Source organism: Canis lupus, chromosome 17, assembly GCF_048164855.1.
Source record: "Canis lupus baileyi chromosome 17, mCanLup2.hap1, whole genome shotgun sequence".
NCBI classification, from domain to species: Eukaryota; Metazoa; Chordata; class Mammalia; order Carnivora; family Canidae; genus Canis; species Canis lupus.
The window spans coordinates 612,254-628,012 of NC_132854.1; the positions used below are offsets into that span (position 1 = coordinate 612,254).

At 42.5% G+C, this 15,759-nt stretch overlaps 1 protein-coding gene and 1 pseudogene across 13 annotated transcripts in view; one reads left to right on the forward strand and one right to left on the reverse strand.

Moving 5' to 3' along the window:
* TMCO3 (transmembrane and coiled-coil domains 3) overlaps positions 1 to 15,759 on the reverse strand; it is a 47,502-nt gene that overhangs the window by 19,579 nt on the left and 12,164 nt on the right. For 11 of the 13 annotated variants that reach the window (XR_012009694.1, XR_012009695.1, XR_012009693.1 and 8 more), the window contains 4 exons: positions 15,110 to 15,238; positions 12,426 to 12,518; positions 11,051 to 11,237; positions 2,960 to 3,080 (listed from right to left, as the gene is read on the reverse strand). Coding sequence is in view for 10 of the 13 variants with exons in the window: in XM_072782297.1 (XP_072638398.1) it covers positions 2,960 to 3,080; positions 11,051 to 11,237; positions 12,426 to 12,518; positions 15,110 to 15,238 (530 nt within the window). In the remaining 3 variants the exon portion in view is untranslated. The remainder of the gene's footprint in view (positions 1 to 2,959; positions 3,081 to 11,050; positions 11,238 to 12,425; positions 12,519 to 15,109; positions 15,239 to 15,759) is intronic. The other 2 variants (XM_072782306.1, XM_072782307.1) reach the window with 1 other exon arrangement.
* LOC140607788 (small ubiquitin-related modifier 2 pseudogene) lies at positions 4,249 to 5,547 on the forward strand (annotated as a pseudogene).

Below are 15,759 nucleotides of genomic sequence, written 5' to 3' on the forward strand. Positions count from 1 at the left end.
TGCCTTCAGCCAGGGCATGATCCTGGAGTCCTGCGATCGAGTCCCACATCAGGTTCCCTGCATGGAGCCTGCTTCTCCCTCTGCCTGTGTCTCTGCCTCTCAATCTCTCTCTCTCTCTGTCTCTCATGAATAAATAAATAAAATCTTAAAAAAAAGAAAGTAGGAAGATAGAAAGGACAGACTATTGTAGACATTAATAAAAAAACAGGCAGGAGTGGGTATATTAATAACAAAGTGAATTTCAGAATAAGGAAAATTATTAGAAGTAAACATTACATAATGACAACCAGATCTACCAGGAAGACAAAATGATCCTAAATGTGGATGTACCAAACAAAGAGCCCCAAAATGCATAAAGAAAAGCTGATAGAGCTAGAAGAAGAAACACACAAATAAACAATTATAATTGGGAACATCAATAACCATGTTCCTCGGTAACTGATAGAACTACAGAAAGAATACAGAAAAACTGAACAATGCAATGAACAAATGGGATCTGACATAAAATACTCCATTCGACATCAGAATACACATTTTGTTTTCAAGTGACTTTGGAACATTACCACAGACCATATCTGAGGCCACAAGACAACCGCAACAAATTTAAAAGAATTAATATCATACAAAGTATGTTTGTTTTGTGACCACAGTGGAATGAAACTAGAAATCAGTAACAGAAAGACGACAAGAAAATTTCCACAAACACTTGGAAATTAGGCAACAGACTTCTAAATAATCCATAGGTCAAAGAGGAAGCATCAAAGGAAATGTTTTACATTAACTGAACTAAATGAAGATAAAAATACAACCTATCAAAATAAAAGAAATGCAACTAAGACAGTGCTGCAAGGAAAATTTATAGCACTAAATGCTTACAATAGAAAAGAAGAAAGGAAAAAAAAGAAAAGAAGAAAGGTTTTTCTTTTTTTTTTTTTTTTTTTAGAAGAAAGGTTTCAAATCAATAATCTACATTCACAGCACAAGAACCTAGAAAAATAAGAGCAAAATAAATCCCAAATGAACAGAAGGGAAAAAAAAATAGAAGGGTAGAAACCAATGAAATTAGAAACAGAAAAACAAAGAGAAAAACCAATGAAATAAAGAGCTGGTAATTTGAAGAGATTAATAAAATTGCCTAACCTCCAGAAAGACTGACAAAAAGAGAGAGAAGATGCAAGTTACCAACATGAGGAGCAAAATAGATTCTACAGACATCAAAAGGATGATAAAAGAATGCTACAAACAATTCTACACATATAAATTTGACAAGTGAAATGGAATAGACCAACTCTTTGAAAAACTAAGCTACCACAACTCAACAAAATGTAGTAGAGAGGGGCACCTGGGTGACTCGGTCAGTTAAGCGTCTGCCTTCGGCTCAGGTCATGACCTGGGGTCCCGGGATTGGGGTCCCATGTCAACCTCCCTGCTCAGCGAGGAGCCTGCTTCTCCCTCTGCTCCTCCCCTCTTGTGATATCTCTCTCTCTCTCAAGCTCACTCTCTCTAATAAATATAAATAATTTTTAAATATAGTAATCTGAATAGTCTTATAACCATTAAGCAAATTGAATTTGTGATTCTAAGAAATATCCCCCAAAAGAAATCTCAGGACCTAGACAGTTTCACTAGAGAATTCTATCAAACATTTAAGGAAGAATTAATAGCAGTTTCATATAATGTTTTCCAGAACACAGAAAGAGAAGGAACATTCTCAAATAGCTTTATGAACCTAGTATTACCCTAATACCAAGTCAAGAAAAGGAGATTACCATAAAAGAAAGCGACACACCAATTCTCTCATGAGCTTAGATGTAAAAATCTTCAACAATATATTAGCTAATTGTATAAAATGTATAAAAAGAATTATATATGACAACAAGGTAGGATTCATTCTAGGTATTCTAGGCTGGTTTGACTTTCAAAAATCAATTGATGTAATCCACCATATCAAATGGCTAAAGAAGAAAACCTATACAATCATATTATATTAACAGATGTAGACAAAGCATAACAAAATCCAACATTCACTAACAACAGAAACTCAGCAAACTAAGAATAGAAGGGAACTTCCATAAATTGATAAAGAGCATCTAAAAAAAACCCTCACAGTTAATGTAATATTTATTGGTGAAAGAATGGATGCTTTCCCTCTAAGATGAGTAAAAAAGGCAGAAACATCCACTCATAATGTTACTCAACAGAATACTGGAAATCTAGCCACTACAAGGAAATAAAAAGGAATAAAAGGTATACAGATTAGAAAGGAAGAAATTAATTAAATGACAGATCTCACCATTTCAAAGTGGTTCCAAAAGAAATTTCAAAAGTCTGCTAATTTGTGACCTATGGTATCATCACTGTGAAACATAAAATAAATGTAGCATCTGGAAACACTTCAAAGCCCAGTATTTATGTGCTTCTAGTATATTTGCTTAAAATAAACTCAAGCTTATAGTCCTAACCCAAGTGCAATTTACCTTTAAGTTTTATGGGGCTCCTTACATTTTCCAAGTGATTTATTTTCTGGCTGGTGTTCTTGTAATATGCTGTATATACCACATAACCTACGACTTTCTGAATATGTTTATTTTTTCACTTTTCAATTTGACTTCTCTCTCCACATGAACCTAAGCAAGTGCAGTTCAGGTTTGGGATTATTTTATTGGGAGAAGGGAAAGATCAGAAAGCGAAATGATAACGACAGAGACACTAACAATGATAATCCCCATAATGATGGCATGCATGCACACACAAAATCACACACATGCACACACACATGAATCCTTCATACATGCATCCCCCTACACACACACACAGCGTGACCCAAGTCTAAGCTCTCAGCCTGCGCCATACAAGCTCTGAACATCTCTTTGGAAAAAAGGTATTAAATGATATTTTTATAAACAAACGATGGGAAACTAGAAACGGACTGTGCGAGGAAGTGACATAGCGCATTTACCTGGAATAGGTACCGGCTCCGGCTTGGATGAGGGTGGGCATCCCAGCTATGAATAAGCCCAGCTGCACGTCCTGGACTACAAGCATCCCAAGCAGCACTGCACTGTAGTCAATGTCACCTGCTTGAGGAAAAAGGTATCAATAGCACAGATTTCTAATAATTTAAAGTGTCCCAAGTCAAAATATAATTGTGTGGATATTTCCAAAATAATTCAAATAATTTTGATACTTTGGCAGAATACCGACTTTAAAATCTCTTTGAGAGCAAACACTGAAAGATATTAAACATTAAAAATTTTGTAAACAAAATTTCCAGTTTTTTACTACTTTTTATTTGTAGAACTATAGAAAAAAAACACCATCATAAAAAGAAGGCATGGGACACATGAATATGGAGGGCCTGGATAACCATGCCAACTTCACTCTGCGTCCCCAGCACACAGGAAGCACCCCTTATTACTCCCTGAAGCTACTGAGAAGATGTGGCCTCGGCCTCTTCTGTTGCACCTCCTGGCTGACGGGTCTCGATCCTTCTAGCCTGCTACCACTGCTATAGTGAGCATCAGTCCCTGAGATGAACACAGATCTGCTGGAGAAACACTAGAGCAAGGAGTAGGCAGGGCTGCCTGACGCGACTATACCACTCCTCTGCAGAAAAGACAGGACACCGATACCACCCAACTCAATGGGTCGCGTGGCCTCCGACAGCATCATTTTCAACCAACAGTTCTGGCTTTGGGTCAACTATCTATCTATCTATCTATCTATTTATTTATTTATTTATTTATCTGAACCCAGACTTTTTTTTCTTAAAGATTTTATTTATTTAGTCATGAGCAGGCAGAGGCACAGGCAGAGGGAGAAGCAGGCTCCATGCAGGAAGCCTGATGTGGGACTCGATCCCAGGTCTCCAAGATGACGCCCTGGGCTGAAGGCGGCGCTAAACCACTGAGCCACCCGGGCTGCCCTGGGCCAACCTTTTAAATGTGATTCTAAACACTTAAGTTTCATGATCTCCCTGTAAAATAAGCTATTTTTTTCTTAAAGAACAAAAATCTACTCATAAGAACAGATATTTAAAGGCCAATCTCATAAGAATAACCTTATGGAAAAGAATGAACAAACCCAATAAAATCTGTCATCACTAGCAAAAGTCACACTTGATTAGAAGTCCAGGTGATCCTTCCAGGAGGCTTATTTTGCACACAATGTTAAATTTTTGGTGAATAACGTATCTTGTCTTACAATTTTAGGCTCGTTCGGTGTGGACCTGGTACCTCTTTTGCGAAGTGGCAGCTGAGGAGACTCTGGCACTCGCCATGGCTGATGAAAAGCCCAAGGAAGGAGTGAAGACTGAGAAAAACGATCATATTAATTTGAAGATGGCGGGGCAGGATGGTTCTGTGGTGCAGTTTAAGATTAAGAGGCATACACTATATGCTAATGAAAGCCTATCGTGAACGACAGGGTCTGTCAATGAGGCAGATCAGATTCCAATTTGATGGGCAGCCAATGAATGAAACAGACACACTTGCACAGTTGGAAATGGAGGATGAAGATACAATTGATGTGTTCCAGCAGCAGACAGGAGGTGTCTACTAAAAAGGGAACCTGCTACTTTACTCCAGAACTTTGTTCCCCCAGACCAAGAAGACATTCTCAAATAGAAAGCCGTAATTTGGTTCCACCACATCCTGACTACTACAGTAGAGTTTTCTCTATTCTTTCATTTCTCCTTCCCCATTCTTTTATTGTACATAAAGTAACTGTGTATGTGCACAAGCATATTGCATTTTTTTTTAACTAAATGGCCAATGGTATGTTTTGATTGACATCAAATGGAGATGGGATGGGGGAAAATACTGCTTCTGTGAAAATACCCCCTCTTCATTAGTGGCATGCTCAGACAGCTCTTATCTTTATATTCCAGTAAGTGATTTCGCTCTCTCTGTTTAACAAAAAAAATAACATAAAAATCCTTGCATACCTTGTTCGACTGGAGAATTTTAATGTTTTTCATTTATCATTGTAAAACCAAGGACAACTTTATAACTTTTTTGTACATAGCTGTTACATGTAGGGCAATCTGTCTTTAAGTAGGGATAAATTAAAAGAAATGAATCCTAGTTTTCCCTTCAAGTCAAGCGTCTTGTTTAAATAAACTTCCTGTTTAAAATGAAAAAAAAATTATTTTTGGCTTAGAATTATAAAACATTCTAAATGGATAATCCCATTAGGCTTCTGTTGCATCCTTGAGGATTGCACAACTTAATAGTGAAGAATACCCTCCTCACAAAAAGTAACAGGTGAGTGGGACACTTCAAAAACCTATCTAATTTTCAACAAATACCTCCATGGGTTCATGAGCACTGACTCTTGATCTTGGAAAGTGCTAGGTCTTGTGTTCACAGGGACACCACCATCTTCCATGCAATCCTCACATGGGATTAATATAGTTCAGCCCTGTGTCCGAGATGGTGCCTCTTCCTGACTTCGAAGAAATACAAAATCTCCAGTCACATCTTCCTTTTTAAAAATAGCATTTGTGGGATCCCTGGGTGGCGCAGCGGTTTGGCGCCGGCCTTTGGCTCAGGGTGCGATCCTGGAGACCCGGGATCGAATCCCACGTTGGGCTCCTGGTGCATGGAGCCTGCTTCTTCCTCTGCCTGTGTCTCTGCCTCTCTCTCTCTGTGTGACTATCATAAATAAATAAAAACTAAAAAAAAAAATAATAAAAATAGCATTTGATGATATTCTGGCAGCATTTTTTAAATGTTTCTAAAATCCTGTTCTTTGCCTTTCACCTGTTCCCAGTCAAGGATCATGAACTATCTACCACCAGGGGGCAGGCGCCACAGAATCGGGGCGGGGGGGGGGGGGGATCCCCAGTGCACCCTGTCCCCAGGAAGCCCTGGGAAAAGCAGCTAAGGCCTGATGGGAAACACACACATGCACTGCAGTGACTGATGTGTGAGGTAAGCAGTAGAGTCAAGATACAAAGCACATACTCAGATGGAACTATGAAAAATTAAAGATACCACTTTAAATATTTCTTGTCTAAATTTTGCACTGTTTAATTTTTTGTGCTTATCACTAATGTAGCACTTAATTTTTTCCTGTTTTCCATCTCTTTTATTAAATACTTTTAATGTATGAAGAGTAAAAAATATGATGAATACCTACCGTAAACTTTTGAGACATTAGCTTCAGAGTTTTGAAAAAGTAAGATCCTGAAGATACTGCAGGTATCACCAGTAAGCCGGCCACCTGCAGTTGAATCCCTTCCTGCCACACCCCCAACTACTGCCTTAGTTTTCATTCCCTTGTTTTGTTTTGTTTTTTAAGATTTTTTTATTTATTTCTTTGAGAGACAGAGAGAGCAAGCAGATAGCACAAGAGAGAAAATGAGCAGGGGAGGGGTAGAGGCACAGGGAGAAGCAGACTCCTCACTGAGCAGCCTGATGTGGGACTCAATCTCAGGACCCCAGGATCACCACCCGAGCCAAAGACAGACGCTCAACCACTGAGCCACCCAGGTGTCCCTCCTTGAGTATTTTCCTACTTTAACATAACCTCTATGTATGCGGGAACAACACTGAGTTTATTATCTTATAATTATAAACTTTACAGAATATAATGAACATTTTTGCAGCTTGTTTTTTTTATTTTTTATTTATTTTTATTTTTATTTTTTTTTGCAGCTTGTTTTTTGTTTTTATTCACCATATGTCTGAAAATGACCCACTGCTCACGCATAAAGATCTCTTTTTAAAACTGCTATAAAATACAGCAATTTACCCATTCCCCAATCAATGGCACTTAGGTTTTCAATCTTCCCACTACTTCAAGTATGCTATGATGAACATTCTAGCACATTTACTGGAAACACTCCATTCCCTTGCTTTTCATGAAGAGATTCCCCTGCCTCACCTCTCCTGGCCTCATGCCCTACCCTGCCCACAGTACTCCCACAGATAAGGAACAGGACAGCAAGGTCCCAGCATGGGTGTCTCTTGTAGGCCTGTGTCTTCCAGAGGAGGCCTCTGTGGGTCCATATAGCACAGGACTGATAGGAAGTCTCATTCTGGGGATAGGTACCAAAGGCCACCATTGCCAGATGTTGTGTCACCTTTCATCATAATCAAGCTGCTACCATGACCCAGGGCTGCCTGACCCTTCATCGTTCTCTGGATTCTGAGCATGGACATGGAGAGGTGGAGCGATCTACGGACCCCTTTGGGGGTCTGAGCCCCACTATGCAATGCACTAGCTGGAAACCATGAGAAGTGAAAAAGGAGAATCTGGGCATACCCACATATGAAGAGGCAGGGGCACTGAATCCTTGGGGACTTCCTTCTGCTCTCAGGGTGCAGCTTTGCACAATTTCAAACTTTCCATAAATTATATTGGATCAGACATTTGTATTTTGTATTACTTCCTCAACAGCATAAGATTAATCCACTTTTATATCTGCAGTATTCCAATATATATGAACACACCATAATTTAATTGCTCATTGTATTACTAAATACTCAGATTACCTAAAACTTTTTGCTATCAAAAATAATTGTTTTGGGGGCACCTGGGTGGCTCAGTTGGTTAAGAGTCTGCCTTCAGCTTGGGTCATAATCCTGAAGTCTCCATTCAGTGGAGTCTGCTTCTCCCTCTGTCCCTCCCAACATGTGCGTGCTCTCTCTCTCTAATAAAGAAATAAAATCTTAAAAAAGAAAAGTGTTTTGAGTATCCTTTCACATTTGAAGTTTTCTAGGATGTGTCTCCAGAAATGGAAATCTGTTTGTGGAAATGTTCCCCAAAGCAAAGAACCAGCTTACATTCCTACTGATCGCGTGTGAGGGCCTACAGTCCTGTGATATTGGGCACAGCTGAGGGGACTCCAGGCCGGGCCTGAGAGGACTGACCTGCACTGACATTCCCCCAAGCACCACTGAACTGTTCTTTATGCTGCCTCAGAATGCACATTCCTCTGTCCTGAGTTCTCCATTAGGATGTTCTGCCTATTTTCCAACTGGGGTGCCTCTTGTTTCAATCACGGTTAAAGTTCTTGGATGTGTTCAAGTATTACTTCCTTATACATCTCACATACACAGCTAATGTCTTCTCCTAGTCTGCAGCTTCTAAAAAGTGCCTTTTTAATATAAGTTTTACAAAGTTCAACTTGTTCAGGTTTGTTAACATCTTTCCTTTTGGATTTTGCATCTCAATTTCAGCAATCCTCCCTACCCTCAGGTCGCAAGTGTTTCCCCTACTTCTCTCTAGGAGGCTCTGAAGTTCTGCCCTGCACACCGAGATGCTGAACCCACACGGAGCTGGTTTCTGTGTGTGGCTCCAGGGAGCACTCTGATTCAGTAGGGAAAACTACTTCCCACCCACCCCATTGGCCCACACGTCCCGTGTGTGTGCATGCATGCATGTGTATGTCGGGCTGTCCTTTCCCCTCCTACCCTACCTGGCCTGGACATGCCGTGCTGCCTGAGCACAGGGACAGGACTTCAGGGCTTGCCATCTGGTGTGGAAGCACCTCACTTCAAATGATAATTGGCTTGGCCTTTGTTCTTGAACAAACTATAGGTTTAGTTTGCTAAGTTTCATGAAAAAATCTACCAGATTTTTTACTGGGATAGCTGGGAATTTATAAATTTGGGAGAAACAATGTCTTTTTGTATCGAGTCTTTTCATCATAAACACAGGCTATCTCTTCAATAACATTTTGTACTTTTTTCCTTAAAGGTCACACACATCTCTTCAGAGATTTATTCCTAAATTTTTTGTGGCCATTATATATATATTTTTTAAATCTACCTTTGCTTGCTTTATTTATTTTTTAAAGATTTATTTATTTATTTATTTATTTATTTATTTATTTATTTATTTATTTATGATAGACATAAAGAGAGAGAGAGAGAGGCAGAGACACAGGAGGAGGGAGAAGCAGGCTCCATGCCGGGAGCCCAACGTGGGACTCAATCCCGGGACTCCAAGACTGCGCCCTGGGCCAAAGGCAGGCGCTAAACCACTGAGCCACCCAGGGATACCCCCTCCTTTTTTTTTAAATTTGTGGCCATTATAAATCAAAGCTTTCTTCCCCCCAAATTACATTTTCTAACGGTCCTGCAGGGGAGGATTTAGCATGTGAGTTTCATCTTAAGTTTCCATGAGGTCCAAGTTTGTCCGTGTGTGCACCCACCTCCCACACCTGCAGCCCTGTCAACACTCCCACCTTCTAACAGTTCAGAGTTCCAGGCTGACCTTCCTTTTCTCATAGTCCATATGTAAAATACATGAGGCACTCTGTGTATGAGGCTGATTAAACGTGCCAACCTGGCAACATTCCCTGCATCGCAGCGCTCCGTGTAGGGCTGGACAGGTGGCCATGCCATCAGGCCCTGTGTGTGTCTGACAACATGTTCGCCTCTGCCTGAGCTTCGGGGACAGCTCTGCTGGGCACACATGCCCCACACACGATCCATGGGCGTCCACCACCCAGCTCTCCGATAGGTGTCAAGCCCCTCTTGTGCTGGGCCATGCCTAGAGTAAATTTCCTTGCCTTCTTTCTGCTCAGTTTTGGAGTGGTTTGTTCCAGTGAAAGGTTCACATCCTTCTCCATGTCTGGAAGTCAACAGCTATTTTCTCCACTCTTCTTCCAGGAATTCTACTGTATACATACTGAGCCTCTTAGCTCTGCTCCCCGTTTCTTGGCTTTCTTTCCCACATCCTATCTCTGTGCCTCTGTGAATTGAATCTGTTTCTTGGCATTTGTTCCCACGTCTTCTTTCTACAGTGTGTCCTATCCCTGTGCCTCCGTGAACTGAATAGGCATGATTCCCTCACTTCTGTTTGAATGCTTCAGACATGCTTACTTCGCAGGGGTTATGAGATTTTTCCACAAACCAGGAGAATTCACATCCTCTCATTTGGGCTGTCATGAGTCTCTCCCAGGCAGGGACATGCTCACGCACACTGGCACTCAGCACATGGTCCTTACGGAAGGACTTTTCATTCTCTTACCTCTTACCGCTGCCACCCCCTTCACCTCCTCTATCACCTATGAGAGGTAGTCCTAATTACCTGGCCACAGGGACCCCCACAGATGAGACCATCAGCTAGTCCGGTTCCAAACAAGGAGGCCCATGGCCCACAAATCACAAGACACCAGTTTGTTTATGATGGTTTCCAGACTCTGATGCATAACCCCTGGTGCCAGGCAGTGGGTGTGATGCCAGGAGCCTGCAGCCTCACGACCAGTTCTGTGTACAGCAAGGTGGGCTTTATCAGAGAAGCCACCCACTCAGCTCTGGTTCTCGCTTTTCATATTTCTCTTTCATTGCTGTGTGTTGATGCATGGCAAATAGCATTGTGAAGTTACTACAGTTTAACCCTGTTTCTTCTACAAAATAAAAGCCTAACAGTGAGCATCATGAGTACACATGATGTAAAAAAATGGCAGTGCTGTCAAGGCTTAGCTATGAGACAACCCAGAATGTTCACCCTGAGCTGCTGATCCAGTCTGGCTTCATTATATCCAGTAACGATCAGAGGCCAGTGCTTTGTGCACAGAGACGAATGAAACTGGCACCAAAGAAGTGAAAATCCCTTTCGGTTACCGTATTTTACATAAAAGCATCAAAGGTATGTCAGTTTCCAGTCCCAGCCAGAAGGAAAGCAGTGTTACAGCATCCAGCCTTCACTCTGTGATGGCAGAGCACAGCAGCGCAGGCAGTAAAAACACCATTATCTCACACGAGAGCCACGCAGGCATTGGGTGGCTCCAGGCCATGCAGCACATTCATCTCCCAAACCCCCATTCCATATACATTTTCCAATGCAGATGGATTCCTTTCTTTTGAATGTGGCCCTCAAACCAACCTAAATTAACAAGCACATAGAAGCCACCTTAGTCCAGTGGGGATTTGGAAAAGTTGAACACAGGCACAAGGGACCGTCACTGCGAGGAGAGCCCTAGGGATGGGGGTTGGGGGGAGCACTAACTTTTCTAAGAGGTCTTAGGAGTGAATTCAAGTGAATTGCATACCTAACTTCAACACATACATACTTAAAACGTGTCACCACCTACCTTCTTTTTCACCCCGGGCACTGCCCATGAGGAATCTGGACACTAAGGGTGTGCTTGATAAGGACAAGCAAGTAGAAATGAAGACACTCTGAGTGGGTCTGATTTGTAAAAGGTGTCCCCACAACAAGCCAAATGCGATCATTAACAGTGTCATGTAACATGGTCCTTGCAAGGCTATCTTCCACACCTTCAAGAGAACACATTTGTTAGTGATAACAGCCGTCTCTTGACTAGCACCCGGCGGAGCACATACAAAACAGGCTGCCCAGTTGTGGGGCCCCAATCTTTCAGGACTGTGGCTTGCAGTAAACACAGCATGGCACCCAAAGTCATGATAAGAACACAAGAAAAATGGCTTACTGGTTGTGAGGGTATTGCAGGGAGTAAACACATGTACCTCTCTCTGCATTATACATGTCTGTGCGCATGTACTCTAACCCTCAGAACACACTTCCCAGATAAACAGCACCACCTCCCTTTCCTGGATGGAAACACATGGCCCTGTGGAAGCCAGAGTCAGGCCCAGATCCAGGTGGTGCAGCTCAGTGAGTGAGTACTGATGAGGCGCCTCACTGTGCCCTTAGTGCCTGTGTTAGATGTGATGGAAAATGTGAAGAAATCAGGTTTAATTCTTACTCTCTAGGATTTCCAATTGTGTGGAAGAGACACAATAATAAAGTCTATATGACGTCTGTACAAACAGGAACGGTATATACTGACCAAAAAAACTCATCCTATTCTACTGGAAAGCACTTGTTCTTTCTCGTCTCACCCCGAATCCTCTCAGGCAAAACCAACTACCACACCCAGGCCCAGTGACAAGAACACAAGGGGGCCCAAGGGAGGGCAGGGGGGCAGGAGGGGCTCAGCACAGAGGCTCTGAGGCCAGTGCTCGAGGCCTTATGGGCTGGCCAGCCTCACCTGTGCGTTAATACACTGCTCACCTCTGGGTGCTCTGAAGGATGTGGGCTTCTCCTCCTCTGCTCTGCTTCTTGATAAAAAGCAACACTTCCCTCAAAATCACAATCCTGTGTTTGGGGATCAGGTCAGCCGGGAGGCTCTACCTAAGGCTGGGTACTAACTTCCTACTGTGGCCCTCCTCACAGCCATAACTGGCCACCAGCCTGTATGTCCACTCCAGATGTTTCCAATGTCAGGAAATGTATTACAAGAGCCTCCTGACACTGCCAAGTCCCAAGTCAAATGGTGGGAGACCCACAGAGGGAACCGAACCAAAAACAGTATCAAGCTAAAACATACTGTATTCTAAAATGTTTAATTTCACAGCCCAATCATGAACAACACTGAAAGCAAACAAACTGATACCCTATGATGCTAAATTTGGGGTAACAGCACCGCCTGGTGAGGCCCTTACCTTTCTCAGCCGTTCTGGGGAGAACTCCAGGCCAACAAGGAACAGAGTAAAGAACACACCGACCTCTCCCAAGGTCTCCACCTGCACAACAGACTGCAAACACAACCAAAAAAAACCCACACAATTTAATGTATTTAACATACGAAGTGTACTAGCTCATGAGTTCAGCTGCTTTCAGGCTCAGCAGCTGCCCTGCTGTCATCATTCCCACTGCCTTTGCTCTCTCTGGAGGGCAGGGCGGCTCAGAACCTGAGCAGGATGTCTGAACCACAAAGCACATGGGTCTGCACACGACTATGTGCACCAATGTTCTCCCGGACGCCACATTTGGCCACTCCCCACAGGCTTTGAGATACAGTGTTCCTGTGTTCTGTGTTTGTTCTAGTTCTTTGTTTGCTATTTACTTTTTACGCCACTGTGCTACAGCAGAGAATTTCCACTGTTATATTTGGCACCACCTACATGATTTACACTTGAGGTTTACAGCGCAGCCATGAACTCAATGTCTGAAAGGAAAGCTCAGGCCTCCACATGTCCACACCCTGCCCTGGCCTGCCACACAGGGACACACACACAGCCCACCAGCCACCCACAGGATGGGCCTCGCCCTCTTTTTCACTGCCATCTCCTCCCTTTCACTTCAACCCTTCTTACTCAACTTATGTTCACCGAGTCTTGCTTATTGCACATTTTTCCTAAAACCATCTGCAAACCTGCATCTCAACAGATAGGTTTATTCCAATTCTACGTATTATGCTGAGTTTTCTGCTCTTCCTCCCTTGTCTCTTGGCTTTTACTTTTTTCCCTCTTTAAAATGAGGCTGTAACCTATGACTTCAGACTAATATACTTAAAACTGTTCTTCTCAACTTAATGAACAGAAGCCTATCAACCTCCTACTAGAAAAAGATAAATAAAAGATTTGGCACCAGCTCCATGAACCGCTGCCCAGTTTCGGCTGGTACACCCTAGGGTTTTTATCTTTGTCTACCATAATTACGTTATTTTCCAACTAGAGCAGATTGGTTAGAAATTCCAATATCTGTAGCTTCTAATCGTATTTGCTACCTTACTCAGCCTTTATTTATTATTATTCAGCCTTAATGATTTTCTTAAAACAAGCTTGGCCGTGAAGAAAAAAATGAAAAAGGAAAATATATTCATATTTACCATTGTTTGTAAATAGTCTAGAAAGGGAGGGACATGGGCAGCCCCGGTGGCGCAGCGGTGTAGCGCTGCCTGCAGCCCGGGGTATGATCCTGGAGACCCAGGATCGAGTCCCACATCGGGTTCCCTGCATGGAGCCTGCTTCTCCCTCTGCCTGTGTCTCTGCCTCTCTCTCTTTCTTCTCTGTGTGTCTCTATGAATAAATAAATAAAATCTTAAAAAAAAAAAAAAAAGGGGAGGGACAGGGTATGGGCAGGAAGAGATTTTTCACCTATAACTTAAAATTTTTTTCTTTTTAACCCCACCATTTTGTTCTCAATCACATGGAAGTTACCTACTCAGAAAACTGAATTAACACCATTCTTCCCAGAGGTGCCTGGGGGGCTCAGTCAGTTGAGTGTCCAACTCTTGGTTTCAGCTCAGGTCATGATCTCAGAGATTGGACTCTCCACTCAGGGCGGAGTCTGCCTCTCTCCCTCTGCCCCTCCCTCCACTCCACCATCTCTTTCTCTCTCAAATAAATACAAAAGTCTTTAAAGAAAAGCCCCCAGAAACCATTCTTCTTAGAGGCCATCCTGCCAAGTTGAGCCCAGCCCACAAGAGCACCTGCCAGGTCACTCAGTGGTTCACCTACCACCAAGTCCTAGGCTTTCAGATTACATCACCCTGTCAATCAGACCCATTGTTAAAATTACTTAGGAACGAGGATTTTTTCACACCTTCTTCTGTTGTCTGGTCTGGAGAAATGGCAGCAATCCCTCTGCCTGGTGAGGTGTCAGTCGGGAGCAGGCATAAGGCTGCAGGAGGGAGTGCCCACACCTCTCCCCATCTGTCTGCTCCTGTCCTACCCATCCAAGAAGGGCCAGGGACCTTCTGAGGACTCTGTTGCTTGTTTCTCACCACCCTATATGACTCCTTTTGTGTGGGACTCATGACATTCTTTCTTGGCATTCTCATTTCATCCTGTCTGAATGGTATATATTTAGATAACACATTCTGGAGCCCTCCTCCACGAAAGCTTGGGAACCCCTCCTTACTGCCAAAAACTGTCACTGATACAGGACGTAGCTCACTTCAATCTGTCAGCAAACAGCCCCAGTACTCACTGTTTCCTGGGGTCTTCACAACACCCCACATTTAGGCTTGATAATTCCTCACTACTTCACCAGCTTTACAGTACATTACAAAGTGTTAAATTTTACATTTAATCCAGTATTCTGAGCTGTTTTCACTATCTGAAGAATAGAGTTCATTCTAGTACTGGAAACAAAATTTCTAAAACTAATAAAAATCAAAGACACAAACATGATTTTTTCTCTAGTCAAGTCATCCATTCAACTAATGAACAAATTACTTCCTTATGGTTTAAAAATTTCTTATGAAACTCTATAGGGCATCTTCTTCAATATGGTTTATAAGAAACCGCTCTTCACTAAGTTCAAAACTTTAAAACTCTTTAGTCTTTGTGCTTTAGTATTCCATTACACAGATACTAAAATAGTTAAAATTTATTCTTACCTTAATACTGTTCAGTCCCGAAGGCCCCAGAAGAACACCACAAATAATATACCCAAACATTGTAGGCAACCCTATGGTTGTACACAGCCAGCCACAAGGTAAAGATAGCATTCCTATGGTAACAATGTCCTGGCAGAGAATAAACAAAAAAGAAACACAAACATTTAAGATAATGGTTGGCAAGACAAGAAGATAAGGGCTAGTTAGTAGAGAAAGCAGATGTTCTACAGGCCCTCCCAACTTCCACTCTGGTCATAACAAAGGCAGCCAACACCTGGGCTGACCTTCTCCACATGAGTTTATCGGCACAGGAGTCAGCCACCTCCTATACTCCTTGGGGATCATGTACCTTTCTCTCAGCCTGTGCTGCCATCCTCTTTGAGACCAACACAGGAACATCTGCCTGGGTGGCTCAGCGGTTGAGCGTTTGCCTTTGGCTCAGGGTGTGATCCCAGAGTCCTGGGATCGAGTTCCACATTGGGCTCCCCAAGGGGAGCCTACTTCTCCTTCTGCCTATGTCTCTGCCCTTCTCTCTGTGTCTTTCATGAATAAATAAATAAAATCTTTAAAGAAAAAAGACCAGCACAAATTCTGGCATCCAGGACAATGCTGGAACCTGACAGTGTGTCTAGATCCTGCCAGCCTTTCCT